Genomic DNA, 25598 nt, shown 5'->3' on the forward strand with positions numbered 1-25598 from the left:
GCTCCCTCTTCCCGTCGCCGCGCTCGGGGCCGGGGCGCACCGGCGGGGGGCGGTGGCGGCGGCGCTTCTCCCCCCCCTGCCCCCCGCTGCGAGGCCCGGAGCCCCCCCGCAGCCCGGCGGCAGCCTCCCCCCGTTCTCCCTCCCCCCCTCCCCATCTTCTCTCCTTTCCCGACCCCCCCCCCCCCCCCAATCCCGGCCATGCTGTCCGGGGCTCCGCCGCCCGCCGGCTTCCCCAGCCCGCAGCCGCCCCCCCCGCAGCCCCCCCCGCCGCCGCCGCCGCCCGCCGCCCCCCCCCACGGGCCGCCCCCGCCGCCGCTGCCGCCGTTCCCCGGGAAGGGAGGCCTGCAGATCCGGAAGAATGCCATCACGGACGACTACAAGGTCACCACGCAAGTGCTGGGGCTCGGCATCAACGGGAAAGTTTTGGAGATCTTCAGCAAGAAGAGCGGCGAGAAGTTCGCCCTCAAGGTGCGCGCCGGGCCCCCCCTTCCCTCCTTTCCCTCCCCTCCCTTCCCCTTCCCTCCCTTCTCCCCGGATCGGGCCCCCCCCACCCCATCCCCGGTGCCCCCCCGGTGCCCCCGTCGGGGCGCCGAGCCGCCCGGCCCGGCCCGGCTCGGTTCTCTCCCCGCTCCGCCCGCCCCGCTGCGCGCTGCTCGCCACGGAGCGCCCCGGCGCGCAGCTTCAGGGCTTCCCCACAGCCAAATAACATCCGCCCCGCCTGCCCGGGCAGCCCAGAGGCCGAGCGAGAAGCCCCCGGCCCGGCAGCAGCCCCCCCGGGGGGGTTCTCGTCCCGTTACCCCCCCCCCCCAGTGCCACCTCCCAGCGCGGAGCTGGCCCACGGGGCTGGGTGGGGGTCCGGGGGTCCGCCGGCCTCTTGGTCCCATTCCCTTTGGGATGAGGAATGGAACCCGCTGAAACAGCACGGAATAAGGGGCAGCGGCCGTTCCCCGCGTTGGAAGGGGAATGGTTTGGTGTTATCCTGCCCCTCCAGCGTCCCCAACCCGCTCCCGCTCCAGGGGTCCTCAGCCGAGCAGCACAACCCGAGGGGCGCCCCGTGCCGGGGCTGTGCCCTGCTTTTCGGGTGAGCCTTTGGAGCGCAGGCGAGGAGCCTTCAGCAGAGGGACGTGGGGAAGTTCGTGGAGGCTGACGGAGCGCCGGGGGACACGGGCATGAACAGCCGGCGCCACGGGAGCGCCGTGTTCCCTAGCAGAGATGCGCCTGGTGCCCACGCATTAGCTGTTAGAAACCTCGCCGTTACCCTGAGAATCGTGAAGGCTGAAAATATCGCCGGGCGGATGCGTAACCCTCCCCTCCTTTGCTTTTCGGGTTGCCCGTCTGTTGGCACCTGAGGTTCCTAGCGGGAAGGAATGGGCAGGTGGAAGGAGTGGGCTCTGGGGGTGCAAGTGGCGCTGCTGGGGTGCACAGGGTGGCTGTGGGACAGTGCTCAACATGTGTGGCCTTGTGCAGTCGGACGGCAAAAAGTTGGAGGTTTCTTCCCAAAAGGCAGGCGACTGTCGTTAGCCGCACCCCGTCACGCTGCAGGATGAGAGGTATTGTCAGCCTGTCGGGATGGAAATTAGCGAAATCCTCTTCTGTTTTGACAGACGCGCTCCTCACCACTTCTACAGTTGACTCAACTATTTAAAGCGTGGATTCCAGCACTTCCCTTTCGCAACACTGAAAGGGGAAGGATGGCAGCGGCGGTGCGAGGACGGGGGACACTGAGCTGCAGCGGTTCCTTCCTGGCCAAACCCGGGCCGGGAGGGTCAGGGCCGGAGGTTTGCGCTGTTGCCCTGCCGCTACCCATGGACGGGGTCGGGATTTAGTGCTAGGTGTTGTGTCGTGTCCTTGGCTGTATGGAAAAGCATCTTGTGGTGTAGGATTTAATGGTACGATGTGGAATGGCTGCGCAGCTCTTGGAGGATGAGGTGCGCCCGCTGGTGAATCTGTTTTGGAAAGCTGCTGGTCGTCTCCCCTCTGTCCCCTGCCCTGGCCTCTTCGCACTTCCCTGGCGGAGAGAGGAAAGTTTAGCTGGGCTGTTGGATGCGACTCTGGCTTTCCAAAGAGCAGCACAGCTGCTACTGTAAGCGATTCCTTCCAGCCCCTATAAACCGCTCTGCCGGGAGCCTGGGAGCCGGGGCAAGCTGCGTGTGCCCTTCTTGCCCTGGGGAGCACGAGCTGTGAGCCGTGGCTGTCCCTCTGCAATGGGGGGCCTGCCTGGGATGCGGCGTGTGCTGACAGCATCGCTCCCTGCTTCACAGCCGGGATGACATCTCTGCTAGGGACCTGCAGAGAGGTATTTGGATCGGAATTACTCATGGGCTGCATCAGCGTGGAATGATGACCTAAAGCGGGATACCCAGAAGTGATTGCATTGGGTTGTCATGTTGCAGATGATGCTTAAAAGAATTCTCGTGGCTCTTATCCAGCAGCCAAAGCTGAAATCTCTTCCTGCTGCCTGCTTTGGTTGTGCAGCAAACCTTTCCATTCGGAGCGGTTTCTCTTTATGTTTTCTGTTCCAAGATCTTGTACATTAACGTGGTGAAGGAAACAATTGGGTGTCTCCTTAATATTAATGGTGACTCCTGGATACATTGTGCTTCCTCTTGGAGCCGGAGCAACTATTATGTTGCTAAACCTCCCTCCCAAACAGAGAGACGCGTTGAAGTTAGCGTTTTGCTGAGGGTCACTTTGCTTAAGAGCACTTTCCGGTGCTCCGGGAGAGTTTGAGCTCAGAGGCAGTGTCCTGGCGGTGATGAAACGTTACAGCCAATTCTGGTGAAACGTTACAGCCAATTTTCTCCTCTTTCTGGTGCAATGGCCCATGTCGGAGACACACAACAGTGCTGTGTACGAGTTAATGGCTGGTAGTGCTGTTTGGTAGTTCTATTTGCTGCACTGTACCTAGGTAAACCCAGGAGATATTCCTTTTCTTACAGATCAATATTGTTTCAATGCTTTCCCACACCCATTTTTTTTTTTTTTGTTCTGGTATCAAGAAACACTTCAAGCGTGGAGTCCATGAATTGTCTGCTCAGGAGCAGATGGCTCTAAACGCGGCTTTTTCTGGCTCGGGTGCTCCTTGCCCGCGTTCAGCCCTGAGCTGCCCGACCACCGGCGGTGGGGACCCCGTGGTTTATTTGCTCCTGGGTGTGGAGCAGGGTGGGAACGGGAAGGCCGTGGAGAGGTGACGAGTGGAGCTGAAACGTGAGCTCTGGGTGGTTTCTTACCCCTTTCTTCCTTGGCGTGATTTATGACGAGGCTTGTCACCCCTGCAAAACTTCTTGTATGTAGGTCACCGCTGACTGGACTTGGCGTTGCTCGTTGTGGTCAGGCTGTGGGCATTAAGTGGCGCAGGCTGGGAGCGAGGGCTGTGTGCGTGCTGCAAATTCCACTTTCTGCTAATCTTTAGGCGAGATGTTGGGCTGAAGGCGAGCTGTACGAATTCAGCATTTCACAAGCAAACGGCAGGTAATGCAGGCTGGAAAATGAAGCCCAGGGGCGGCAGGTGATGAGTTTTTCTTTGCCCCGTGTGTCTCTCCGTGGAGCAGTTTTCCCTTAAAACAAACAAATGTCTCTCCTCACCCAAATTTCAGAGCAGGAAATCTTTGTGTCTCCCTTCAGTTCCTGCAGAGCTGTCCCCTCTTGCAGCCCGGATTTTGGAGCATCCTTGGAGCTCCGGGGCATGTTTGCGAAACACTCAGTCTCGCTCGGCCTCCGTCTCATCAGATAACGTGAGCGATGGTTCCTCTGATGGAGGAGGAGGAAGGAGAGCCCAGTACTTTTGTGGTTTATTGTTCTTTTCGGCCGCCTGCCGTGGAAGTAGGGCAGGCAGTATCGGAGCTGCTATCAGCGCTGTGGATGAGTGTTCGTGTTGCTGGTGGCCTCGTGCTCTCGCTGCCACCATGGGTCGGGTTTTCTACAAGGGTGTTTAAGGAAGCAGAGCACCCCGTTTCCCTGCAGCTTCGTTTGAGATCAAATGCTTTGTCCCTCGGACAAGCCAGCTGGAAAAATACTCCCTAAGTGCTGGAGTGTGTGAATATCCCGGGCTTACGCTCATGGGAAACAGACCTCACTGTGTGTCTGCTTCTGTGTCAGCGGTGGGATTTTTTTTGAGCTCTGCTATGTATTTAATGTAACCAAAAATGTCTTCACTGTGGATTTTTGTGCAACTCATAGTTTAAAAGCTATGGAAAGTATAGTGACATCACTGGGGCTTTTCCAAGGCAGTGGTTTATTATCTCATTGACCAAAAGAGTTTACTGACTTGGGTTTTGAGTTTGTTTAAACAATTTATGATCAGCCATAATCCCTTCCGAATATATTACATGTTCCGAGCAGTCAAATCTACAACGGAGATAAACTGATAACGGCCTGGGAGCCGGGGGCTGGTTTGTGCTCTGGCACATGCTCAGGAAATGGTAGGGCTCTTCCTCTTAGTAATTGAATGCCTTCAGCCACAGGTCTCGCAGAGGAGGATCCGTGTTTCCTGTGCTCGCAGATGCTGGGATGCAGGGCTTTGGGGCTTTACAGGGAGCCTGCCCTCTCCTCCATGAGCTTCGTGGTGTGCGTGTGATTGATAGCCAGGTGCCGCCAGGTAAAACGATGAATTCCTTGGTGCTGAGCTCTTGCCTGGCCTTTGGCGAGCTCTGGCCACCACGGGTGCTGTAAAGCACCACGGTGCCGGGGGCTCCTCGGGCACGTGCTGCCTGCCGTGGAGCTCTGTGTGCATTTGGGCACGGTGTAAATAATAACTCGAAGCCGCTTGAAACGTTGGGCCTCCTCGTGCGCTGGCTGGATGGGCGGCACAGGTGAACTCCAAGAAAACTTGTGCCAAGGAAGCCTGGAGGTGATTTTTCTCTGAAATCGCCGGGCTTGTGCTCGGGCTGCGATGCGCGGGGGGCACGGGCTTTGCTGGGTTGTGCAGACACTATGGAGCGGGTGGGCAGGGCTGGCTGGAGCCGTGGCTGTTTGGCCACCCTGATGGCCCCGGGCTGGCCCCGGGCTGTGTTCAGTGATGGGCCGAGCCCTCACGAGCCCCTCACAGCAGTACGAGGGCAGTAGTTTTAAACCCCATCCCTTCTCTGGGGCTCACACTCTCCCATCTTTACACTTGCACCATGCGAGCCGTGGGGACTTTCTCTTTCCCAAAGGACCGTGAGGAAGGAGCCCGTGGCGTGCTGAAGCCCCCGTCCCCCTGCCGGCTCCGGTGACCCCCCCGGTGCGGTGCGGCAGGAGGCCCCTCTCAGCGGCCCTGCGCGCCTGGCCTCAAGTTGCAGCAGCATTCAGGCAGCATGACCTCACCTCCTGGTTTCCAAGAATAACGCGCTGCCTCCCCTCTGCCGCGCCGGGGCTGGCTGCGGCGGGCTGGGGCGGCTGCCGCAGGCTGCGGGGCTGCCCCTGGGGCCCCTCTGGCTCGGGGCTCCCCTCCCCGATAGCCCCCGAGCATCGCCTGCCCCGTGCCGGGGCTGGTTGGGTCGCTCAGCCCCTCTCCGTGTTGTGGGAAGGGGTTTGGAGGTGGGTGTGAGGCAGGAGTTGTGGAGAGGGTCTTCAGGAGCTGGCTGAGCTCGCAGGCTGCTGGTTTTGGGTGCAGACCCATGAGGACCGGGGCAATCCCTCCACTGGCCCCAATTGCAGGCAGGTGAATGCAGCATTACCCGATTTCTCCCTAATAAACCAGCTGTGAGCCCAGGTGGCTGTGTTGGGGCTGATGTTTCAAGAACACCTTGGGTAGGAGGGGACCTTAAAGACCTTCTTGCTCCAACCCCACTGCCGTGGGCAGGGATTTTGGCACGGTCCAGGGCCTCTGTGCATTGTGGTGATCTGTGGGGCAGGCGGTGATGCTCTGTTTTTGAGAGCACCCTGCCTGCAGGTTTGAGGACGGGGCGGGGGGGGATGCTGTGAGCGGGGGGTGATGCCCTGGTGGTCCCCGGGCAAGTGCCTGTGCCCGTGTGCGCTCACGCAGGAACGAGTCTGAATGCAGAGACCTCAAACAGCCTTTTAAGCCACTGTTCCTTTATGCCTAGCGTCCGGTTCATTTAAAAGATTTCAGCCTTTTAAGATCTCCGGTTTGGGGCAGGATTGTGGCAACCACAGGTTTAATGCTTGCGTTAACTCACGGATTGCTTCACGGCCTCAGGAAGGGACCGAAGGCCACGAGTCGGAGTGCTGCTGAGCCCCTGCCCTGAGATGCCCCGGAACATGCGCTTTGCTCGAGGTGCTGTGAGCTGTGAAAACGTGAAGGGTGGTGGGACTGTCCCCCTCACCGGGCGGTTGGGGACAGGGCAGGGTGCTGGAGCAGCCCCTCTGAGCACGTGGAGCCTCGCCGTGGCAAAATCTTGAGCCTGACGCCACCGGGGAGGGCGACAGCATCTTCCCCTGGATCAGTGCCCTCCGTCGGCGGGGGCTTTGCTGGGACAAAATAAATGCTCCCCGCGGAGAGGGCAGGTGAGCAAGTTGGCTCGAGGGGTCCGTGACTGTCGCGGCCTTTGCCGTCATATGTAATGAGATTATTTAAGCCGTTGGCGTCAGGGCTGCATGTGATTGTGTGCCTGGCCGCCCAGCGGGCTGTAGCCTAAACTAGAGATAAAGTTCAAAACACAAGCTCAGATCTGAATGTTCCAGGGGCTTCCAGCCAGGCGGGCACTTCGCAGTTCTGCTCCGATAAGATGGCCCGGTTTGGGATATAGATTTGGGATCCGCAGAGGGATGGACTCGTTTGCTTCATCCTAATTACCTTTGCTGCCTCTCTTTGCATGCCCCTGGCTGCAGCAGGGTGCTCCGGTCAGGTTGAGCCCGTTCAGCTCTGCTGGCCTGGGACAGCAGCGTGCATTGGGCTCAGGTTGTCACTGCCCAAGCGTTGCCTGCTGGAGGGAAAAGCTGTACAACAGCGGGCCAGGGCTCTGTGCTGAGGGGCTGAAGCCCTCCTGTGCTTTTTGGGCAGCCTCATCTGGGGGTTTCCATGGGGCACCTCCTCTGCTCTGAGCGTTTGCAGAGCTGAGCAGCGCTTCTGTCTGCGGTCCTCGCCAGTCGTCTGGCCCCGAGCTGCGGCGAGCAGCTAGCGTAGCCTCTTGAAAGGCTCCTCGGACTCCCTGCCAAACGTGTGTTTTCAGGGAAATCTGGCTGGAACAAAAGCTGGGGCTGCTGTGGAAATTTGGCAGTGCGTTGTGGCGGCCGCAGGAGCTGCGCTTGTTGCTTCTCGAGCCGGTAGGTGCGGGCGGGAGCCGGGTCAAGCAGAGCTGCTTGGAAATGGGCACGGCGTCCCGGGTGTCTCGGCTTATCTGGGCTGCGGGAAGGTATGTGCAGTCACGTGCAAGCACACCAGAAGGAATGCTTGTTATCCTCAGCCACTTCAAGGAAAAATAAAAGGGGAGGGAGGCTGGCCTGGTAACAGCGACGTGTTTTTATTTTCAGTCCTTGTGGCAGCCTCATTGCATCTACCATCTTGGCATTTAAGCATGTTTCAGGACAGTTTGAGCACATCCTGTATCCCTGTGCCTTTGCAAAAAGGCAGGGGCTGTGCTCGCTCTCAGCTGGCGCTGCTGTGGGTGCGAGTGCCCCGTCCCTGCAGCTCCCAGAGCTGCTGCTTCCCGACACGGCCGGGCTGCAGGACTCTGCTTATGAACAGCCTCCTGCCTGCTCCCCTCCAGGCTCTGCTGTGTCTCCCTCTTTTCCTCTCCAGCCGTTTCGCAATGCCGCTGCCCATTTCGTTGGGCAGATTGCTAAGAAAACACAGGGCTGCTGTTGCATAAGTCGCCCTGCCGCAGTGGCTGGCTGCCTCTCCCTGGGAAGGGTGGGCTTGCCAGGAAGTTTAAACCGGGGTTATCTCCTGGAAGTCATCAGGGCTGCGGTGTTTTTGGGGGGAGTCCCGTGCCGCAGGCTGGGTGTGGGTTTCCACCCCGGTGCATGGGGTGCGCGGTGCCTTGCTGGTGGGAAGGGCTGCTTCAGGGAGCCCGTGAGCATTGCAGCCCCCAGACAGATGCCTGCCTGAATTCCCTGGGAGGATGCCTTCACCCTGGCTAACCTGAGGGCTTGCAAGAGTCTTGCTTTTGTCTTCAGTGGGTGTCCCTGCAAGGAGCAGCCCCTTCCCAGTGCCAGGGACGTGAGCGAGAGCAACCTCTCTGGGACTGACGGGAAATTCGCTTTGAGTCTGGGTCTTGGATGGGACTTCAGAGCCCAGGACCGCTCCCTGCTTTCCTGCCTGACCACGTAAACACGCAGCCCTCTCCCGACAGGCGGGTGACGGCCGAGCTCTGGGGCCGTCCCGCTCCAGGGGCGCTGCCACACCTCGCCGCTTGGCTTTGGTGACTCAGTGGCTTGTTCTGTGTCAGAGCAGGACATCTAACGTCTCCCTCCTCGCCTCTCCTCCCACCCTCTTTATTTTGTGTTGGAGAGGAAGCTTCCAGCACCTCACTGTGAGCACAAGCTGCTGGTTAAGAGCAGTTCCCTGCCCACGATGTGAGATGGAAGCTGGAAGGGAAGCGCTGCAGCTCCGCGGGGCTCGGAGGTGCCCTGGGTGCTCCTGCGGCCCCAGCTCCTGGCTGGGCGCAGCGAGGGAGGTGGCCAGTCCGGCCCGAGGTGCCTGTTGTTAGGGATGCAAATCCTGGGCTGCTGAAGCCTGGGTGAGTAACATGCCGGGGGTTTCATGCTGATTACAGTGTGGTCTCTGCACGTGGCTGAGCAGCAGCTCCCTCCCTGTGGGCTGGAGCTGCTGTGGAGCAGCGTGCCGTGCCCCTGGCGGGGCTGTGACACCCCCATCCCCTGCCAGATGCCTGTCACCTCTCCTCTGCACACCCGGACAAAGCCTGTCACCTCTCCAGCGCTCTGCCTTGCTGCTGGTTCTCTTTGAATCCGTTCGTGGCACCTTCTCTTAAGGTCAAACTTGTAACCCAACAGACGTCCCAGGGAGCTAGCACTGCCAAAAATCCGTGGTATGCACAGCTTTGCTGTTATCACACCGTGTGTGCACGCACACCCTCAGGGGTCGGCGGCTGGGGACCCATCCCTCCCCGCCCTGAGCCCCCCGGCAGCGTCAGAGGGATGCTCTTTATCTCCATCACCGCTATCAGATGAGGATTCACTGATGGGAGCCTGTTCATTCAGCTTTGCACAGCTCTGGCAACACAGACGGGCTCTGTTCTGCAGGCCAGGCAGCTGTGCCTTTTACCAAAGCATCCCTTTCGAATTTCTTTCTATCCAAAGACTGCGCTGAAGCAGCCAGGCGAGCGGCCCTGGGAAGAAAGGAGGAGCAGGGGGGACGTGGTAGTGTTGGGTGCTTTCCTCCTGCACAGGACAGCGAGGTCCCAAGGTACTGCAGTCAGCTCGGAGGGGACACAGTTTCCCAAAGCTAATCTGCTTGGTGTCATTGCGCCTGCCAGGCTGCAGGGCTTGCCTTCGGGGAAGCATCGGGGCTGCCGGAGGAGCCCTTGGGCCGGACAAAGGCAGGACTGTCTGCTGCTTGGCTGCGCCCAGCGTCCCCCCGGCCCTGAGCCCTTTTCATCAATAAGTGGGATTGAAGGAGCTTGAATTCCTACGGAGCTGGACCCGAGAGCCGCTTCCCTTCGCCCCGTGTCCACGAGGGTGCTGGGTGTAAGGGCTGGCACGGGGCTGGCTGAGGAGAGGAGTCCCAAGCAGCAGTCCAGCTGCTAGGGAGGCAGCAAAAAACGTGGCAGTAGGTTTAGGGTTTCTCATTTGTTTAAATACCCCTGCCTTTATGCTTTTATTCCCTTCCCATGCTGCTCTAACAGGCGAAACATGTGCGGGGTATGGGGCATCTGTGGAAGGACCAGCGAGTCCTCCCAGGGCCTGTTTTCACCGCGTGTTTATAAGGTGCAAGAGGACAAAACCTCCGCTATGGACACCTTGCTCTGCCGCGTTGCCAGTGTCCGACCTCATAGTGAGAACAGCCTGTGGAGACCGAGCCTGGTGGGTCCCTCTCGGGGCTGGTGAGAGGGGAGGATTTTCCTCTGACGGTGTTTGTGGAGGCATCCAGGCACTGGGTGATGAATTATGCATGCTTGCTGGATGAGGTATTCCGAGGTTACGGCGCTGACCGGGACGCTGGTCTGGGCCCCGTCCTGGCCCTAATGGGCCTCCCTCCCTCAGCCCTCCCCTCCCTCCTGCCCGCTCCCCGTGCCCGGCGCTGCGAGAGGCCGGGAGAGCTAAGAATAGCAGCCGTGTCCTGAGTGCTTTAATGAGGTGCCAGCAGGATGCAACAAGGGCTTTTTAAAATAGAAGCCGAACTGTGTTTTCCTCTCAGCTGGAATTGTCTCGGACGCCTGGCGCAGGGGGGCCAAGCCGGGGGGAGCACGAAGCCGAGGGTGCTGAGCACCGGGGTGCTGGGGTGGCCTCCCTGGGGCCAGTGGTGCGTGGCAGGAGGCTCACGTCCTCCTCCCTAAAGGAGGGCCCCAAAAGGGCCCCAAAGCCCTTTTCGGTTCCTGTTGCTCTGTGAGGCCACGTGGAAGGGTGGCAGAGGCCCGCAGGGAGGGCCGGGCTGCTGCTCGCCTGGCCGCCCGCTCGGCCTCCGGCAGTGCTTTGAGCTCCGGGGTCAGCCCCAAAATGCTTCTGACCCCAGTGCTTGGGGGAAAGTGCCCACAGGGAGCTTGGGATCTGGGGCATTGCTCGGCTTTTAGCCTGTGTGGGTTCATCCCAAGTGGGGGGATTCATACGAGGTCCTCTGCAGGCCGTGCTATGTGCTGGGGGTGCAGGACACCCCTATGGCAGCAGGAGGAGGAGGAGGAGGAGGCGCAGGGCAGCCCCTCACAGCGAGGGAACCACTCGGGGCTGGCAGCCCTGGGGAAGCCGGAGGAGCTTTTAGGGTCATTCCTCCGTGTGTGGGGTGGAGGGACAAAGGCCGGAGGAGGGCGGTCACGGCGGCCGGGGGTGGGAGTGTGTTTGGGGAGGGAGGCAGCCGCGGGGCCCCTGCTTGCGCAGACAAAGGCGTGTTATGAAATCCCCGTGTTGCTCTTGTTCCGACCTTCCCCCTGCACGGCACAAAACCTCCTTTCAATGGGAGCAGCGGCCGCTTAATGCAGGAGCTGGTTACGCTTTGCGGGGCTGCATCCAGGCCACGTGGGGACCGGGGGCAAAACGCCTCCCAGCCTGCAGCAGGGCTGGTTGGATGCAAACATCATTTTGGGTTATGGGGAAGTCTGTGCTGGGGGGTTTGTCGCCTCCGAGGTGATTTGGGGTGCTGGGATTGGGGTGCACGTCCCTGGGTTTGGCATCGGAAGGTGTTTGTGAGCCCTGGTGTTGACAGAACCCGCCGAGGGGATGAGACGCTTCTAAACAAATCGCCGAGGAAAGGACAGAGTGATGCAAAACGTGCCATGCGTGCGTCACCAGGCTTCAAGGGCACGTAAATAAAACCTTGGTGATGTCCTGCGTGGCGAGAGGAGCTTCGGGAGTGCTGTGCTGCATCCCGTGGGCTTCCCTCCATCTGGCCCCAGCCTGGCTGGGAGAAAAGGGCTCCCCGATAACGGATTTGATGGGCTCATCTGGGCCTCGCTGTGCAGACAGGCAGAACACGGCTTTGGGGCTGCTGGAGCCAGGGAGCCAAAAGGATGCTCCAAGTGCCCGGTGGCTGCTCAGCTGGCCACAGGCAGCACTACAGGGCTGAGCCTGTCCGTGTGTCCTCCAGGAGGGGAACCCTACGGACACGGAGCCCAGAGCTGGCACCTTGTGCTGCCACGGAGGGAGGCAGAGGGTGCTGCGGTGGAGTTGCAGCAGCGGGCTCCAGGCTGTGCAGCGCCTGCAGGAGGTGCAAAGTACGGAGGTCAGGGCTGAGTTAATGGTTTACATTAGCGCTCGCTTCTGTATCAAACACACCCAGAAATATCAGCCTCTTCCTATCGTAAAGCACATGCATGCACTTTTCCATTCACCGCTGCAGCGGCTGTGATAGGAAATCTAATTAGATGCAGGACTTGGAGTTGGGGGGAAGCCTGAAGGGAGGGCTGGGGTGGCCTTGAAGGCTTTGCAAGGAGGTGGCAAAAAAGCATTTCTTCATGAAGCTCTGGCCTCAGCGGGGCGTAGCTCTTGTGAAGATGTTCGCCCCTCCCTTGACTTCTCATTTTCCTTTCACTTTCTGTAGTGCAGATAAAAGGGCCTGAGATGCTGGTGGTGACGATGCTGGTAGCGGTGCTGGTGATCTCTGCCTTGCTCCCAAGCCAGCCGGTCCCGTCCCTGCTCAGACCTCATCTGGTGTCCCTGTCACTGCCGGGTGACATCTCAGCACACGTAGGAAGTGGCGGGCTGGGTTTGGGGCGTTTTGGCCCCCGTTCACCCCCTGCTCAAGCACTGGTCCGAGCTGCATTGCTGGAACACGGCCTGGCTTAGTGCTGGGCCCAGTGGTGCCGACGTGCTCTGCCCTCCCGGGGGGTGATTTATCACCTCTGTCCTCCTTGTCCGTGACTGCAGTGCCTGTTGTGGCACCTACGTCTGCTGAGGGGCCCTTTGGGTGCTGAGCCCCGGGTGCAGGGCAGGACCTGGGCCTTTCCCAGTCAGTCCCTGGTCACACTGGGATGCTCCTGGTGCAGGCACCCGTCCTCATGCCCTGCTGGCACCAGCCTGGTTAACGGATGTCCTGACACACCCCAGGACACCGTCCTGCGTGACAGGACACCGAGGGTCTCGGTAATGATTGCTGAGGGCCTGGGCTGGGATCTGACCATGCAGCACAGACCCCACTGGAGAGAGGAGCAGCGGGGGAGTCACCCCAATTCACCCCAACTCTGTGTTTCTTTGATGTATGGTGGCGAGAAGACGACGATCCCAACACAAAACCCAGGCACCAGGTTGCTGTTTTTTCTCAGATACACGAAGCAGGAACTGTTTATTTATCTTCATTAAGCACTCACAGCAGCCTGCCGTCGGTGTGCCGTCGCTACGAGGCGGTGAGTCAGCGGGGACGCTTCGTGCTGCCGCCCAGTCGCCGTTTACCTGCTCTGACTCTTCCACGAGCTCCTCGGCCCCCTCCTTACGCCCTCGTCCCCGATGTCCCCGCTGTGCTGGTGGCACTTCCCTCGGTGTCGGGGCAGTGTCCTCGGGCACCTCTCACCACGGATGGTGCAGTGTTTGGTGCAGGGCTGTGGCGGGCACGGGTGTCCCCGTGGCACGGGGAGGGGGGCCCCCGGCAGGTGGCTCCTGTTTAAGCCCCAGCCTCTCTTCTGCTCCTCGCCTTTGTGCGCCCGCCGAGGCTTTTGTTGCTGCCTGAAAAGCCTGAATAGCTGCCACATCTGTCGTGGGCGAGGAAATGCTCAGCAGATGCCCTGGGCTGAGGGGGTGGGCGGTGGGTGGGGGTCCCTGGCACCCCCCCGCAGTGGGAGCTTGCAGGGGATGGTGCAACGCTCCCGGCTGCGTGAGGCCCCGTCGTGCTGGGGCTCTGCCGGCCCCCCCCGGTGTTGCAGGTCTCCTTGTGAAAGCGCCGTGCAATGGTTGTGTTGCTTCCCTCGGCAGCCCTCTGTCCTCTGCCCGCTTGTGAAATCTCCTCCTGGTGTTGTGGTGTGGGGGCTGCGTGGGGGGCGAGGGCAGCAGCGCCTGAAAAACGCGGAGCCACGCAGCTCACAGGCTTGGGGCTTTGCCTGTTTTGACTTTCTGTCTGCAAGAGGTGCTTTTGGGGAAACTAATCCGACTAATTCTCTGCCTGGGATGCTTTTTCCAAGCTTTCCATCTTCCTGGAGACAAATGGGTATTGAGGATGACCTCTGCTTTGAGGCAGCGGGGGGATGAAGCTGCTAATGCACCGCGTGCGGTGGCTGCTGGCTGTTACTGGCTTTCCTTGCGATCTTTGTGCCCCGAATGAAGCTGAGCAGGGAGGCAGCCCCACGGCGTGGCAGGCTGTGATGTGGTTCTCATCTGAAGGCTCTCGTCTGCTGCTCGGGGAGCCCACAGGGAGATCTGCTCACCCCTGGGTGCTGCCCGTGGAGAGGACATAAATATAACGTGAAGGGCCGTGTGTGAGCCCGGATGATGTGGGGGAGGTTTCCTGAGCCACACGTTTTGTCATTGCTGTAACTGAGCGATGAGTGTTCCTGTGTTGGGTAACTTCATCCCTCGCACGGCCTCTGGGCCTTGCAGTTTGATTTCTCTTCCGGAGCTCAAGACCAGGCAGCGCGAGGGGAAGCCGGGCTCCCTCCTGCTCGCTTCGTCCCAGCGGCGTCGGGGCTGGGGGGCTCCCTGGGGGACTTGGCTATGTGGGGTGGTCCCCTGGGGGATCCCAAATGCTCTGGTACTAAAGGCAGAGAAAAGAAAAGGGGGACACGGTCATCCTGGTCATCCCGGTCCCGGCACAGCACGTGCAAAGTGTCCGGCACCAGCCCTGCGAACGTGTCACGCAGCTGGCGCCGGTTGGCAACCGGTTCACTTGAAAAGATTGGAAGAGGCAAATCCTTCAAAGAGAAACCATTTTGCTTTATTAGGGAAAAATGCTCCTCGCCTCGCTGCTGCCTGGCCAGGACAGCCCCTGCTCTGCTTTCCTTCTGGTAGCGGGGGCGGGTGACGAGTTGCAGCTCTCTGCTGTAGGTTTATTCCTCGTGCCTCGGGAGCAGGTTCCTGCAGCCCCCTGGTGCGGGCTGCTCCGGGGGGTGTCCTGCTGCCGGAGGGTCCCCAGAGGCACGGCTCCTGCACGAGGGATGTGTGTGCTGCTGCACTGGGAGCAGGTGGAGCGCTGGAGATCAGGGAAAAGAGGGAAATAAAGATACCCAGGCTGCAGGAGCAGCTGATGTGCCCGCGTGAGCGTGGAGCTGGAGCCTCGGTGGCCACCACAGCAGGTGAGCAGCCAAGGCTGGTGTCCGAAAATGCTGTGTAGCAAAGGGCACGCTCCTGCGGCAGCCTGGTCCCACGGTGTCAGGCTCTGGGGAAGGGGCAGCTCGGCTCCTCGCCCCATCCCACCCCGCAACAGGCGCTCAGCATCTCCCCGGCTGGGTGCTGGGGACGCTCCCCGTGCGAATCCTGCCGTGAGTCACGGTGAAGCATCGTGCAAGGGGGCGGCAAGGCTGAATCAGGACGCGCTCAGGCGAGGGGCCGTGAGCGTGTGTGCGCGGCTCCAGCTCCCCTGTTTGCTCTGCTCTCTTCCTTCCTTCCTTCCTGGCTCCCACCCACCTTCCTCACAGCTTGCGATAGCAAAGGGAAGCCCCTTACCTCGGCTCAGCCTTGTCAGAGCCTTTGCTGGCAGCAAACGCAGGCTGGGGGCTGAGGGGCTGGGCATGGAGGGGCTTTGTGAGTGTGGACGAGGAGTCTCCTGCCCTGCCCTGGAGACCCGTACCGGCCCCGGGGGCTGTGAAGCTGTGGGGTGATGCAAGAGAGCGCGGCTCCCGCACGCTGCTGCCTGCCCAGGTATTCCCTGCCTGCGTGGGGCTGAGCCAAAGCCTTTGAGGTGTTGGCCTGCAGCCCTGGGCCCTCCGGAGGGTGCCCGTGTTGGCAGCCCCGGCCTTCGCTTGCTAACTGGAAGCGGTTGCTCAAAGGTCAGGGTGTCTGCGGAGCGCCGGGGCTGCTCCTCTGCAAAGCTGCCTGCACCCAGCGGGCTCACGGGGGCTGCAGAGCAGAAAAATTGGCTCAGCTGGCGGCTCTGAGCTGCAGCGGGTTCGGGGAGGTTTGGGAGCGAGGCGCTGGAGGATGAGGCAGCATTTTGCTGGGGAGCAATTCAGGAGTGCAAACACCAAATTCTTCCCCACGCAGCCGCGTTTGAGGCACGTCCAGCCCTGTGGGAACGCACGCCACTGCCCGGCTTTTGCTCCAGGGCTTTTTTTGTAGAGCACGGTGGTTATGCAGAGCGCAGGGCCCTGGCTCCTTGCTCCTTGTCAGCCCCGTGGCGCTGCCCTTGCCCTCCGTCCACAGACGCTTTCGTAACCCGGATCCGGTTACGGCGCGCGGTGCCCGCGGTGCTGCTGCACCGAAGGCAGAGGAGCTGCGGGACGGCCCCGTCCCTCCCCACGGCTCCTCCTGGCACTCTGCAGACTCCCAGTGCCAGGACAGTCACCCCCTGCCTGGTGCTGGAGCATCCCCCTGCTCAATACTGGTGTTGGGTCTTTTTTTCCCTCCGTCTTTGAGCAGTGCTCCCAGCTGTGCGTGTGTTTCTCTCTGAGAACACCAATTCCTGTTGGTTTCCCACCTGAAGTCATCGAGCTGGGTCCGCAGGAGCTGCCCCGTGGGAGGAGGCAGCAGAGGTGGGGGCAGCTGAGCTGTACCCGGCTGTGTCCCGCGGGCTGCCCCTGCCCTGCCATTGCCCTCGCGGCCGGGCAGCGGTAACCCTTGGCAAGCTCAGCCTGCCAAATCTGCTCCTGGGGCTGCTCTGAAGCCCCTGCGGCCCCCAATGGGGCTGGGGTGGGCGAGAGGGAGGGGGCAGTGAACCCTTTTGGACACCAGGGAGACGTAAGGTGCTTTCTGATCCCAGCCTCTTCCTCGCAAGCCAAGGAATATGAATATTGCTGCGGCCGTGGGCTGCCCTGGATGCCAGAGCTAAACTGGGGACCTGGGCAGTGTTACCAAACACACCCAAATACGTTGGACAAGTGACCGGAGCAAGCAGCAGACTGTAGAAAAATAACTTTGTTCTGCAGCACTAAAATGGCGTTAATTCAGCCCTTAAAAATAAAGCCCTGAGCAGCGACTGGGGGCATCAGGGCTGGGGTTCTCCCCTGACGCCGGGGGGAAACCACTTTTTGTCTCTTTCCCTGCCTTCCGTGAACGCGTGGAGACGTATTGTAACCAGAAATTGAGACAGGTGCTGTTGGGGTCAGGTGGCTGGACGTTTGCTGTTGGTTCTGTGGGGTTTTTGGTGGGTTCAGCCGTGCCCGATGGGTGCCGTGGGGCAGGCGCGGAGCAGGTGGGGCCGCGGCGCTCAGAATAGCCGTGACCGAGCCGCTGAGGCTCGCGGGGCTCCGAGCTGATCCCGTTACGTGCCGATGGCACCGAGCTGCCGGGGAGGAGGGCTCTGCTCCCACTGCGGGGCCGAGCTCGGGGAGCAGGGGATGCCCTGGTGCTGGCTGGGGAGCTGCACTGCTGCTGCCTTCGGTGCCGCGCGGGGACCTGGGGTGCGACGCGGAGAGAAGAGGCAGCCGAGCTGCGGGTGGAAGAGCAGAGGGGAAATGTCCCAGCTGCCCTCAGCTTTTTGCTCTGGTTCCCTTCATCCCACCCGGCACAGCGGCTGGAAGGAGCGGCGAGGAGGAGAAGTGGGAGCAGCACCCTGCTGCCCGCCCGTGGGGTGCTTTTACCACGGCGAGGGCATTGCCGCAGCCCTTCTGCGTCCTCCCGACCCGCTGCGGCACTGCTGCAGCCTCGCAGGGGCTGGCCTCTGGCTGGCACCGGGAACGTTTCCCAACCAGCCCCGCTCCTTCCCTTAACGAGGCTTAATCTCCTCCATCCCACAGCTAACAGGAAATCGGAGGGAGGCCGGGCTGTTTGCGGAGCCGAGGTGCGGGGGGTGCTCTGAAGGCTATCAGGCAGCTGTTGACTTGCCTGTGGGTGCCCGAGTACAAAAGCAAATGTCACGGCTGTGCTGGTACAGGTAATGGAGGCGGCTGCCTCCCAGCTCGTTGGAAACACAATTAAGCTTATTTAAAAGCGCTCGCAGTGACCTGAAAATTGGATGGATGTTTCTGTACCTCTCCTGTTTGTTCTGCTCAGAGTTATGCTAACTGGCTGCTTCCTGCTGCTCAATTTTCCCTGCGTGTAATTACAATTTCTTTTCTTTTTTTTTTTTTTTCTTTTTCTTTTAAACTTCCTGACTCCCCACCCAGGCTTTTTTGGGGCAGAGCCGTGAATAACAAAACTTTTCTCCAGGCCCTGTCCCTGCCCTGCTGCCTGGCTTCTTCTTGGGGCCGGCAGGGCTTGGAGGAGCTGCCAGCCAGAGGCTGTTGTGCCTGCTCCCAGCTATCACACCGAGGTGTGGAGCTGCCCTGGGCTGTACCGGGTGGGATTTTGTGGGTTTGGGTCCCCCGGTGCTGGGGATGGGGATGGCTCGGTGAGAAGGGAGAGGCTGTGCCCTCCCCTCATCGTCTCTCCTGTGCGTCAAGCCGCCCTCCAGCCCCGGAGCTGCGGGGAGCTTTCCGAGGCAGCCGTGGCCAGGAGCGCCTCGAGTGCCTCCTGCCCTCTCTCACGACTCGGTTCTTGCTTTGCTTTTTATAGCCCCGGTGCTTCCTGTTTGCTTAGCGGCTCTGAAGCCGGCTCAGGGGCTGCTGCGAGCGGTGTTGGTGTCCTCGGGGCTGGCACTCTCCTCGCCGCCTTCTGCAGTCATCGCCCTGCCCTCTGCTCCCCTGGGCACCGCCGAGTCCCAGCACTGGGGGCAGGAGCCCCGTGGGGGCACAGCCAGGGAGGGACTCGACCAAGAACCCAGGCATTTGGCTCATGGGTTCGTGTCGGGGTTGTCCCCGTCCCTGTGGCAAAGGGCGAGCTCAGTTGTGGGCAGGATTGCGAGTTGCTGTTCCTCAGCCAGGGCTTACAAACACAGGTGGGTGCAGCCACTGAGCATTTCATTTATAAGTGGGCAGCTCACGTCTTTTGGGGCTAAAGCAGGTATTATGCCTTGTCGCAGAGCAGGCCGCACCAGGAGCAGGATCCTGGGCGTGATTTCGGGTCCTGTCACCCCGCTGGCAGCCGCCTGGGCTGTCTTTTTGCAGCACCGAGCGGACAATGAGGCTGTCGCATGCTGCAAAATGACCAAACCTGATGTTTCCTGCCCGTGCGCAGCCCTGGGGCTGTTCCTCTCCCCTCCTTGGCGTGCATCCCCCCTAGGGATGAAGTGTTCCCATCTGCCCCACCGGTCACCTCTCCTGTACGCGCTGTGGCGGGTCGGGGGGATGTGGGGGCAGCCTTTTTACCGGCCAGGATGCTCTGGAGGAGCTGTGGAGATGCAGCAGTATTTTTTTTTTTTGAGGCCAGCCTGTTCTGGTGCTGGAGCCACTGCTGCCGAGCTGGGATTGCAGACCCGGTCCCGGCTGGGGGCAGTGGGCGTTTCGCCCCACAGAGCCCGGCCCCGAGAGCTGCTGGAGGCAGGAAGGAAGATGAAATGCACTCGGGATCGGCACTGTTGTTGCTCTATATTTAGGAGTATAATAATTAAGGCTGGTTGTTTATCCTGACAAACATGGTAATTAATAGTCTGTGGCAGACTAGCTAATCCTTCCTGCACCTGGGAACTGTGAGCTGGCTCTGGGAAGGGCAAGGGCCTCATTAAAGGGCTGCTGCTGCTTGGGCGAAAAGCCTGCTATTTAGGGAACATCTGGCTGTTCGCTTTGTCCCCTCCTCGGGCATGCATGCTGCTGGCCTCCGAAGCGGCTCCTGCATCGTGCCCGTGCGTGGGGGGGCCCCAAGCAGGACGATGTCCCTGTCCCAGGGAGCAGGAGGCTGAGGTTTTAAGCCAGCGGTGGTGGCTGGATGCAGATGGTGGCCCTGGGGGCAGGAGAGGATGGGCAGTGCGGGGCAGCCTCCCTGCCCCGTGTGCTGTGTGGCTGCCTGGGGATTGTGAAGGGCAGGGCGAGGACGTTTGGTGGCACGTGGGGATGCAGCGCTGCTGGCACGGCGTAAAGAAGCTCTGGTAAATGCAGTGGGGAGTTGTGCTGGTTGGTGTCACGCTGTCAGGGCGCTACCTGCACACCTTCGGGGAGGGAGACAGGCGACAGGCAGCTGGGATAAGCTTCCAAGGCGAGGGAGTGAGGGCGAGCAGCTTATGCTGTTGTAAGGAGGTGGGAGGAGAAGGGTACAGAGGAGCCCTGGGTTCGTTGGGGAGCGAGACCGATGAAACCCCTTCTAATGCACAAGCCTGGCTTCTGCTGGAGCGCTTCGGTACTGCTGCCGGGACGGAGGAGCAAAGTGAAAGCGCTCCCCGGGACATCTGCCTTCCCTGCAGCTGCTGCTTTTGCTCCGTCCTCCATCCAGGGTCACCGGAGCGGGGTCAGGCGTTCAGGTGAGGGTTAACAGGACCGAGCGAGCCCCGTCACCCTGCTGGGTGCCTCTCGGGGCGGGTGGCTTCGCGCTGCTCCCGCTAGATGGGGTTGGAGGCATTGCGCTGAGCGCCCCAGCGCCTCGCCGCAGCCTGCAGGCAGCATCTGCACTCCGGCTGCACCCCCGTGTTCCCCACACCCCGGGCGCTGTGCCAGCGGGGCACTGTCCCCAGCTCCCCAGCAGGTGCCAGGCTGGGCGCTGAGCGGGGTTTGGCTTCTCCCGCAGATGCTGCAGGATTGCCCCAAGGCCCGCAGGGAAGTGGAGCTGCACTGGAGGGCGTCGCAGTGCGCGCACATCGTCCGCATCATGGACGTCTACGAGAACCTCTACCAGGGGAGGAAATGTCTGCTCATCGTCATGGAGTGGTGAGTCCTGGCTGCTGGTGGGTGATGGGGAACGGGGGACCCGGCCCCGTGGCGTTGGGTGCTGGGGACACCGTGGGGACGCCGGCCCCAGGAGAGGCGTAGCATTGAAGGTGTTGGCAGGACGGACTTCCAAGGTGCTGCGCGCCCTGGGCGGGAGTGGCGCAGGCTCTGAGTCATTCTGAAAACATGCTCGGCGCTCGGGAGGCTTCAGGCCTGGGTTCTGGTAGCAGATGGGTCATAACCAAACTGGCTTCGGCCATGGAGAGCCGGGGTAGTCGCTGGGTTCCTGGCACCCAGCGGCGCGGTGCGGTCTGCGGGGCAGCGAGCAGCCGAGCAGAAGCGCCTGGCGCAGCAGCTGCTGAGCGGGGCTGGCTCGGGTAGATGTCTGATATAACCTGGGGAGGAGGAGGAATGAAGGGGAAAGTATTGAAACCACATCCCAACCGCAGCTGTGATTTAATGTAGCTTCCTTGCCAAAACCTCTCCCCTGGCAAGCCGGCAGGTTGCCTGGGGGGGGCCGAGGGGATGAGCGGCGCAGGGAGCGGGCAGGTGGCTCGGCACTGTCCGTGTTGTGGGTATCAAAATGTGTCCAGGGAGCTCCCTCGAGATGCTCTCCGTGCTGGGAAAGCCGGGAGCCGTTCCTGCTGGAGTTAGATAAGGCGGAGGCAGGAAGCGCTGCTGTCCCTGTTCTCACGGAGAAGCGATCCCTGTTCTTAGCCCCGGTCTCTGGTGGAGTCGAGCCTTTCCCCAGGGTACCTGGGGGAGCCTTTGATGGGGGCGGGAGCCGTGATGAGGTTTCCACAGCCCTTCTCCAGCGCCGTACCTGCGAGCTGCTGTGCTGCAAGGGCTCCGGTCCCTGCCTCTCCCCCCTACAAGCCGATGGGAGCTGTCCCATGCGGGTCACGCTGCTGGAGCCCAGTGCCGTGCCCTGGCCGTCGGGGCATTCAGGAGGTCCCCGAGCAGCCCGGTGTCTGCTGGGCACGTGGCCCCTTGCCAGCACCTCACCTGCGCAGCCGTCTGAGCTCAGCACTTCGCACACCGCGGGGTTTGGGTTTGTGTAGTGCTGAGCTCGGCCGCCTGGAGAGCTAAAGTAGGCCAAGCAGGCTGGGAGTGCTGTCACCACGGCGGAGCGTTTCGCCGTCTTTACTGTAAATGCATTCTTGTGGCTTGGCACGGAGACCACGTCCGTTCGCACCCCGTGTCTCTGCAGCATGTGTGAATCCTCTGCCCTTCTCATTTCTGGAAGAGGGAGGCTCTGAAGCGCTCAGTGCCCAGAAGTGCCAAACGAAGGGCAGGGATGGAGAAGAGAGAAATTTACTGCTGAGCTTGGGCGGTGCTCGGCTGAGCGTCAAAGGCTTGGGTGCTGCTCGAGCTGGGGCATCTCACAGAGCTGCTGGCAGAGGCTCCGGGGTGCCTGCGCCCACCTAACGCCACCCGCTTCTCTTGCAGCCTGGATGGTGGGGAGCTCTTCAGCCGGATCCAGGACCGGGGAGACCAGGCCTTCACAGAACGGGGTACGGAGCCCTGTGCTTTGGTCTCTGGGCCATTCCTTGCTGTCTGTAGGAGCGCCTCTGGTGCGGCCCATTTCCTCGGTGGCCCTTGGAATTAGCAGCAGTTGCGTTTGGGGAATTGAGGAATTTGGATGTGAGCGCCCAGCCCTTGATCACGGCCCTGATTTTTTCTGCTCAGTGAAGAGCAGAGCTTGGGAATGTTTTCTCAGCTTCCCCTGTGCATCCCTTGCATGCGAGCACAGAAACACTCCCCCACGCTCCAAAAATGTGAATTCTGGGGTATGGTTTGCATAGGGCAACCACAGTCTGCGGGGTCACTGCTTGGGAAGGGAGGTTTTGGGGAGAAAAAACCCTTCAGGCTGCAGCCGTGCTCTTTGGCTCCTGGTCCGTAGAGTAACCAGGGAGCTGTGCTTGTCGTAACTCACTCGTAAACGCTTTCAATGGCTTCCTTGCTGCTTCAGAGGCTTCAGAGATAATGAAGAGCATTGGGGAAGCCATCCAGTACCTGCACTCGATCAACATCGCGCACCGGGACGTGAAGGTATCGCGCTGCGCACTCACCCGCGGTGCTGAGCCCTGCCCGGCCGCGGTGCTGCCAGGGCCGCTGCCAGCCCTGCCCCTCACCTCCTGTCCCTTGTCTTCCCACAGCCGGAAAACCTCTTGTACACCTCCAAAAGGCCCAACGCTGTGTTAAAGCTCACTGACTTTGGCTTTGCTAAAGAAACCACCACGCACAACTCCTTGGCCACGCCGTGCTACACGCCCTACTACGTGGGTAAGCTCCGAGCGCTCCCAGGTCTGCAGGGCTGGGGGGGTCACAGCCAAGGGGGGAGGCTTGGAGGGGGCCACGCTCGCTCCCCTGCGGTGCAGCCCCTTGGCTTTGCACCCACCGTGACCTGACCGCAGAGGGGTGTTTGGGACGGCTCCTTGCGGGGTGCTTTGTGCTGCTCTCGGTGCAGGCACGCGCTGCGCTCGCTGCTCTGGGGGGCGAAGCTTTGCCCGTGCGTGTGGGCTGAGCCCCTCCGTGCGCACAGCACTGCGTGGGTGAAGCATCCCACACACTGCAGCGTTCCCCGTGCCCCAAGGGGGCTTCGTCTGCCCCCCAGCACCCCCTCACCGTGTGTCTGCCTCTCTTTTCACCAGCCCCCGAGGTGCTGGGCCCGGAGAAGTATGACAAATCCTGTGACATGTGGTCCCTCGGCGTCATCATGTACATCCTGTAAGTCACCCGCTTCCTCTCCATCCCAGCGGGTACCGGGGGCTCCCCCAGAGCACCACGCACTGATTCTGCCCCCCCCCATGCAGGCTGTGTGGGTACCCCCCCTTCTACTCCAACCACGGCCTCGCCATCTCCCCCGGCATGAAGAAGCGGATCCGCATGGGCCAGTATGAGTTTCCCAACCCCGAGTGGTCAGAAGTGTCGGAGGAAGGTAAAGGAGGTTGTGGGGGGGTCGAATGGGGCTGGGGTCTGCTGAGGGGGGTGCACACGAGGGTGTTTTGGGGCTGAGGGGAGCTGCCGGGGCCCTGCTCAGGTGCCTCCCCACTCTTGCAGTGAAGCAGCTGATCCGCAACCTGCTGAAGACGGACCCGACCCAGCGCATGACGATAACGGAGTTCATGAACCACCCCTGGATCATGGTGGGTGTGAGGCTGTCGGGGCAACGGGGTGGGGACGGGGATGGGAATGGGGACGGGGACAGGGCAGGGGCAGCCCTGGCTCCTGGCTGATGCTGCCCCGCTCCCCCCCCAGCAATCCATGCAGGTGCCGCAGACGCCGCTGCACACCAGCCGCGTGCTGAAGGAGGAGAAGGACCTGTGGGAGGACGTGAAGGTGAGGCCCTGGCCCGCTGATTTGGGGCCCTGCCACGCTCTGTGCTCCGCGTGCCGTCCGGTTCTGCCTCCCCCTTGCGCTGGGAGGGTCTCAAGTCGGGTTGATTTGTGCTGGAATTGCAAGTGGGTGCAAAACTGGAAAGCAAAAGGCTCCCAGGGGGCACGCTGAGCATCCTCTGCTGCCCTGTGGATTTGGGGGAGGCTGGAAAAACTGCCTGGGGGGCTGTCAGGCCCATCCCACAACTTGCTCGTGAGCAGCAGGACCACGGGAGGAAGGTGGGGGGTCCCTGTCCTTGGGGGTCCCTGTCCTTGGGGGTCCCTGTCCTTGGGTGGGGGGATCCCAACCCCAGGGGGGTCCCTGCCGCCCCGTGGTGGTGCTGACGGGCGCTGTGCTGTGCCCCCTCCCCGCAGGAGGAGATGACGAGCGCGCTGGCCACCATGCGAGTGGACTACGAACAAATCAAGATCAAGAAAATCGAGGATTCCTCCAACCCTTTGCTCATGAAGAGGCGAAAGAAAGCCAACCCCGCGGAGCCCACAGCGCTCCCCCACTGAGGGCGCGAGCAGCGGCGGCCCTCGAGAAAGCAATAACTATATATATATATTTTTTAAGAAAAAAAGACACAAAGAGACAGACTGTTCTACCAAGCGCATGGAATTCAGACATTTATACCAGACTAGTTATTTTTAGCTACTCACCTGTGTTTCTGACCTTTCTGGAGCAGGCGATGCCATATCCCCGTCAGATCCACGCGCGTCGGCCGGGGGGTTCTGTCCTGTAGGTGGATGACACCGATAATTGGATTTTATTTTCTTCTTTTGTGAAACATTTCGGCTTTTTGTGTTTTTGTTTTTGTTATGTTTTCCTTCCTTCCAAAGACATGGAAATTCCTGTGGTGACCTTTGTAGGGTATATAACGTATCCGTATTTTTTAAAAACTACTGTAGAGCTGAAACCCAGGCAGCACGGCCCTGGGAGCGCTGGCTAGAGGCAGGCTTTGGGCAGGGGGATGGGGACGGGGATGGGGACAGGGATGGGGACAGGGATGGGGAGCATCCTCCCCATGGTGGGGACAGGGATGGGGATGGGGAGCTCCCTCCCCATAGGGGGACAGGGATGGATGTGGGAGAGCGCGTGCTGTTTGCTGGCCTGGAAATCCGCTGCTTTTAAAGCACTCTTGCGGGTAAAAAAATAAACAAAAACCACAACAACAACAAAAACCCAAAGCAGCGAGCCCTCCCTGAACTGGAAGCCTCCACTCTGCCCGGGGTGCACAGGACTCCCCGCGAGGGCCGCGTGCCCGTGCTGCTGTGTGTCTGTGCGTGGCTGTGCGTCGTGTCCGTCGGTACCAAGGTGCTGCCCCCCCCTCCGTGACACCCATGGGGGTCTGTGTGTGCCTGCGATCCAGCTCTGACCTCAGGGGTTGGCGGGGGGAGAGGTGGGAGGCCGGTGCCCCCCCTGCCCCCCTGCCATGCGCAGGGCAAGGATGCTTCCCCCCTGCCTCCACCCTCCCCTGCTGCCCCCCCAGAGCCAGATGCTGCGCTGGGGGGGTCCCCAGGGTGATGGAGGAGATGGGGGTGCAGTGGTGTGGGGCTGGGGTCACGCTGTCCCCCCCCTGCCCCCCCAGTGTGGTTCCTGCAGGGGGGCCGGGAGCGATCCCCTGCGCCCGGAGCAGAACGGCTGCGCTGAAGTCTTTAGTCCATGAATAATTATTATTATTATTATTTGTCACAATGTTTCACTGCGTTTAATGTGTTTGAATGGGGAAAAAAAAAGATTTTTTAAAGGCAATGTTTAGTTTTTAGGTGATCTTTTAGACACTGTATGGAATTTTGATTTGTTTTAAGAAGCAATTTTTATCTTTTTTTTTTTTTTTCCCCTCCGTCTGTTGGCTTATACTAATCTTCCTGGTCTGCTCTTCAGTCCTTTGGATTAAAGACACTTACTGCGTCA

General features: G+C 60.8%; 1 protein-coding gene across 1 annotated transcript; it reads left to right on the forward strand.

Annotated features, from left to right (window-relative positions):
- MAPKAPK2 (MAPK activated protein kinase 2) lies at window positions 1–25598 on the forward strand. Its single transcript, XM_084498316.1, has 10 exons — window positions 1–468; window positions 20164–20303; window positions 21753–21817; window positions 22276–22355; window positions 22463–22589; window positions 22958–23033; window positions 23120–23244; window positions 23367–23452; window positions 23565–23645; window positions 24056–25598. The coding sequence occupies exons 1-10, from the start codon at window positions 199–201 to the stop codon at window positions 24197–24199; spliced, it is 1194 nt and encodes a 397-aa protein (XP_084354442.1). The 5' UTR covers window positions 1–198; the 3' UTR covers window positions 24200–25598.

Source organism: Aythya ferina, assembly GCF_964211825.1.
Source record: "Aythya ferina genome assembly, chromosome: 25".
Lineage (NCBI taxonomy): Eukaryota > Metazoa > Chordata > Aves > Anseriformes > Anatidae > Aythya > Aythya ferina.

Excerpts from the sequence above, each read along its gene's own strand:
- MAPKAPK2 (XM_084498316.1), top strand. The coding sequence starts at position 199 with ATGCTGTCCGGGGCTCCGCCGCCCGCCGGCTTCCCCAGCCCGCAGCCG. Across the intron at positions 469-20,163 it reads GCGAGAAGTTCGCCCTCAAG|ATGCTGCAGGATTGCCCCAA; the intron begins GTGCGCGCCGGG and ends CTTCTCCCGCAG. Across the intron at positions 23,646-24,055 it reads ACCTGTGGGAGGACGTGAAG|GAGGAGATGACGAGCGCGCT; the intron begins GTGAGGCCCTGG and ends CCCTCCCCGCAG.